At 36.5% G+C, this 5,499-nt stretch overlaps 1 protein-coding gene across 1 annotated transcript; it reads right to left on the minus strand.

Moving 5' to 3' along the window:
- Positions 1 to 905: 905 nt before the first annotated feature.
- On the minus strand, positions 906 to 1,520 carry LOC104087916 (uncharacterized). Its single transcript, XM_009592495.2, has one exon. It carries the CDS (start codon positions 1,518 to 1,520, stop codon positions 906 to 908), a length of 615 nt encoding a protein of 204 aa, XP_009590790.2.
- Positions 1,521 to 5,499: the final 3,979 nt, after the last annotated feature.

A 5,499-nucleotide genomic window follows, 5' to 3' on the forward strand; every position in this document is an offset into this window, starting at 1 on the left:
TTATATATTCGGGATGGACTTCCTAGGGCGTGGACTTGCCTTACTTATTTATATTGTGATGAATTTTTCTGGATATGGATCTTGTCCATATCATTTACATTTGGGGATAAATTACCCAGGGCTGGATTGGCCTTATACTGTACCGAGCGACTGACTGTTAGTCGATGTGTATGTATATACGAGATGGAATATCCCCGGGCTGGATTGACCATAAACAGTACTGAGTGACCGAATGAATTGTGACCAGTAGTACATGAGGTCTTTCCACTGAGATGTCATATTCCTCATATTATGCAGTATCGATCTATTTTGCTTGTACTGAGTTTAACTGTTGAACTTGAAAGCATGCCTACATTTTTGTACCATTATTTATGCACTGGACTATACCTGCGAAGATTGAGTTGGTTGTACTCATACTACACTCTGCACCTCGTGTGCAGATCTAGGTGCTTTCGTACACGGTGACCATTAGATCTCAGAATGCTATTAGTTGGAGACTATCAAGGTAGCTGCCTGAAGTCTGCTGACCTTGACTCTCTTTCTTTCAGTTATTGTACTGTTCTATACTTTCAGACAATATTTTTATCAGTCAGACTTTGTATTCATATTAGATGCTCATGCACTCAGTGACACCGGATTTTGGGAGTGTTTATATCTATATTTGTGAGATTTCTTCCGCTGAAGTTAAATATTATGTTTTCAAATTTAAAAGATATGATGGTTTATTGAGATTGTCGGCTTGCCTAATATTGAGTTAGGCGCCATCACAACATGTGAGATTTTGGATCGTGACATCACCTCTCCCCAATACTTCTTAGGCCGCCCTCTACCTCTTCTCGTCCCGCAAGGGCCAAACTCTCGCACCTCCTCACCGGAGCATCAGGGTTCCTCCGCACGTGCCCGAACTATCTGAGCCTCGTTTTTGGCATCTTGTCATCCATAGGAGCCACGTCCATCTTCTCCTGAATAACTCCATTCCTAATCTTATCCATCCTAGCATGCCCGCACATCCACCTCAATATCCTCATCTCTGCCATTTTCATCTTCTGAATATGAGAGTTTTTAACCGGCCAACACTCTGCCCCATACAACATAGCCGATCTAACCACAGTTCTATAGAACTTTTCTTTGATTAACGGTGGCACTCTTTTGTCACACAGAACTCCTGATGCTAACCTCCATTTTATCCATCCCACCCCTATACGGAGTGTGACGTTCTCATCAATCTCTCCGTCCTCCTGGATAATCGACCCCAGGTACTTAAAACTACTTCTCTTGGGGATGACCTGTGCTCCAAGCCTCACGTCCATGCCCACATCCTCCGACTCGGTGCTGAACTTGCATTCCAGATATTCTGTCTTAGTCCTGCTCAGCTTGAAACCTTTAGACTCAAGGGTGTACCTCCAAACTTCCAGCCTGTTGTTAACACCACCTCGCGTCTCATCAATCAGAACTATGTCGTCAACGAATAACATACCCCATGGCACCTCCCCTTGAATGTGGTGTGTCACTGCATCCATCACCAGGGCAAATAAGAACGGGCTGAGCGCAGATCCTTGATGTAACCCCATAACAACCGAAAAATGCCCCGAGCGCCTCCCACTGTCCTAACCAGACTCTTAGCTCCATCATACATGTCCTTGATCGCCCTAATGTAAGCTACCGACACACCTTTTGCCTTCAGGCATCTCCAGAGAACCTCCCTAGGGACCTCGTCATATGCTTTCTCCAGGTTAATAAACATCATGTGCAGCTCCTTCTTCCAATCCCTGTAATGTTCCATCAACCTCCTAATAAGGTGGGTAGCTTCCGTAGTCGATCGACCCGGCATGAACCCGAACTGATTGTCAGATATAGACACAGTCCTCCTCACCCTTACTTCCACCACCCTCTCCCAAACTTTCATGGTATGACTAAGTAACTTGATACCCCTATAGTTGTTACAACACTGGATATCACATTTGTTCTTGTACAACGGTACCACCGTACTCTACATCCACTTATCCGACATCCTCTTCATCCTGAAAATAATATTGAACAGCCCAGTCAGCCACTCCAAGCCTGCTCTACCCACATACCTCCAAAATTCGACCGAAATTTCGTCTGGCCCAGTCGCTCTGTCCCTGCTCATCTTACGCATTGCCCCCACGATCTCTTCAACCCTAATGCGCCTACAATACCAAAAGTCTCGGAGACTCTCTGAATGCCTCAGTTCACCTAGCACAATATCCATGTCCCCCTCTTCATTCAGAAGTCAATAAAAGTAAGTCTGCCATCTCTGCTTGATCTGAGCCTCCCCATCTAACACTCTACCGTCCTCGTCTTTGATGCACCTCACTTAGTCTAGGTAATATTTCTAAATTTTCTTTTAAATCTTCCAAGTAATAATAAAAAATAATAAGTGTGACTTAACTCCTATGACGGTAACTCCCGTATGATCAGTGATTGTCAATTCTACTCGTCTAGCCATAAAATTTTGGCTACAAACTTTCAAATACCCTTCTTCAACTTCAAATCTAACTTTTTTTCAAATCTCAATCAAATTCTGTCCTTTATTTTGTCCACTTATAAATCCACTGATGCATATGTGTACAGTCAATATTTGCTCTATCAGTTGCATCTTTTTAGACATTAGTAAATACAGGAGTCACATTATATTGAAGAATAACTCATTAATTTGTATAGGAAAAATGGAAATGGATAATGGGAGAAAAACTAAAGAATGTTTGTATTAGTGTATATAAATAGTATTTCAACAAATGCGACTTACGGAGCACATTCAACAGATGCAACTTTTAAATCGAGTTTTGCATATGCGGTTATAAATCAATTTTTGCATATGCAACTTATACTTTGTATTGCTGATGGTTTCGTCTATTCTTTCCGTTATGTTTTATCTTTAAGTCATATCCTAATGTATTTTATATATTTTTGGTATTCCTAGAAAAACAACACACCACCTAAATTAGTTCAGCCAAGATTACACGTTTTGGAGAAAAATTCTGATTAGTGGGATAGAGGTACTCATACGCGGGATGTTATTGCCATTTTTGAATACTAAAAGTTTCATTTGTCAACTATTTCCCGTAGTACCACAATGATCATAAACATATTATTTAGAAAATTTTAAAGTATACAATTAATTAACCATCATTTTAAATGTCGAAAGTTAAATTTTCTCAACATAAAAATGTATATAAACCACCAATAACGCAGGTGACTGACGTTGTATGACAATATTAACGAAAAGTTTTTGCATCGATTGAATTTGATTATTTATGGCAACTGAATTTACCAACCAACGGTTCTTGAAAAAAGTCATACAATTAAAATTGCTAAAATGAGTCTGATCATCGCCTATTCACTTCACGAAGAGTTCTAGTAGTGAAAGCCCTCGGTGCGGGGCGGATCTAGAAGATCAGTTACAGGTAGGGGTGTTCATAAAAATCCGAAAAACCGAACCAAATCGACAAAAAAAACCGATACTTTTTAGGTTTTGAATTTTAAAAAGCGATCAAATTTGGTTTGGTTTTGGTTTTAATCAAAAAAAATCGAACCAAACCGACTATAAAAGTAGCTATTTAAATTTATTATTATACCTATCTATATTATATTAAAAGTACGAAGGCCCTTAACGAAATGCCGTTCGCTTTTTTTACCTTTTTAAAATAGAGTTCACACTAGATAAAATAGTCATTTGATTATATCCCCTAATATTTAGGAATAGTTATTTAATTAATTCTCTATTATTTAGTAATAGTCATTTAATTATTTTTCTAATATTTAAGACTTTTTAGTCAACTAAGAAATCGTTTATTAATAATTTCCTTATCAATTTCCTACTATTTAGGAATAGTCACTTTTTCCTAATATTTAAAACTTTAAAATAAATTAAAATTTTATCTTACCCGAAGTATTTTCTTATTTGACGATGTAACATAACTACTACTATAATTCTAAGTTACGTAACCTAATACTTATAACCTTGAAGTCTGAATTACAAAAGGAAATATTTTGTATACGGTGCCAAATAAAGGACTAAAGGCACATAAACATCGAAGACTACTTAACCAAAAGCTTCAAACGTGTTCAATATAATATAGTAATAATAATCACTATATAAATTATAAAATTAATTAAGAATTTAATGTTTTTGATGAAGTAATATTTAGGATTCTGATGTCTACTATCTATTTGTCACTTTGAGTGTCACGATCCAAAATCCAAAAGGTCGTGATGTCGCCGGACACCACTGTCAGGCAAGCCAACCATAATCAATTAACTTAATTACCCATTTTAGTATTTTTGAAATAAAAATTTCTTTAATAAATTTGTAGAGATAAAAACTCATAGAGTAAATGATAAATATTTTTGCAGCTAAATTTCTAAACAATTCACAACCATTCCCAAAATCCGGTGTCACAAGTGCATGAGCATTTACTAGGGAATTAAAATAAAATACAACATCTGTCCAGAATACAAATTAGACAGGAAAATATAATAACTCTGAAGGAGATTCTGTTAGTTGCGGATCGTAATATAGAATGCAACTCACATATCTCCCCTCAACTTTTATAACACCTCTGCGCCCACAAGGCCGCTATACATATATGTACCTGCACAATAAAATGTGCAGCAAGTGCAGTATGAGTACGAAAATAACGTGTACCCAGTAAGTATCAAGCCTAATCTCGAAGAGGTAGAGACGAGATGGCCGACTATGACACTCACTATGGGTTAATAATATTAAATAATCATGAAAATAGAAATATTTATATCAACGATGATTCACATAATTAACAATAATTTATTGAACCAGTAGAAGTAATTAAATTCCTTTAATTTTAATAATTCTCAGTATAATAATCAAATTCCTTCAATTCAAATAACTTCTAATCTATTAAGTAAATCCTTCAATTTCAATAAAAATTCCAGTTTATCAAATAGCTTTACAAGCTACAATTTAAATTCAATAAATTTTCAATTTATCAAATAACTTTACAAGTTGTAATGAACTGTCCAAGTATCGTGTAATTATTATTATTATTAAGCACGATTTCTGCCGAGGACGTACGGCCCGATCCAGAGTGTCGTGTACACTGCCGAGGGACGTGCGGCGCGATCCATAGATGCATCTATCCTACCGAGGCATTCGACCCGCTCCACAAGAAAGGAGGACATTTTTTTATGTGCCTCCGGAAGGACAGTATGTTTATTATAAGATAAATTTGGGAGGAGAATAATTTTTTTTAATAATTAATTGATTTAAACAAAAATTAAGCATATGAGATTTCCATCCTTTAATATCTTTATCTAACAATTCACAATATATTCATATAGATATCAATTAATATAAATAAATCAAAGAATACAATCTACACAATATCAATTAATATAAATAAATCAAAGAATACAATCTACACAAGTAAGGCATGCTAGTTGGCCAAATGGGTCGTAGATATCAGCAGGTATGATATCGAATATCGACCCCGAACAACC

The sequence above is a fragment of the Nicotiana tomentosiformis genome, chromosome 7 (assembly GCF_000390325.3).
Source record: "Nicotiana tomentosiformis chromosome 7, ASM39032v3, whole genome shotgun sequence".
NCBI classification, from domain to species: Eukaryota; Viridiplantae; Streptophyta; class Magnoliopsida; order Solanales; family Solanaceae; genus Nicotiana; species Nicotiana tomentosiformis.

What these genes read in the sequence shown, in the direction of transcription:
- LOC104087916 (XM_009592495.2), bottom strand. Translation starts at nt 1,520, where the DNA reads ATGGATGCAGTGACACACCACATTCAAGGGGAGGTGCCATGGGGTATG.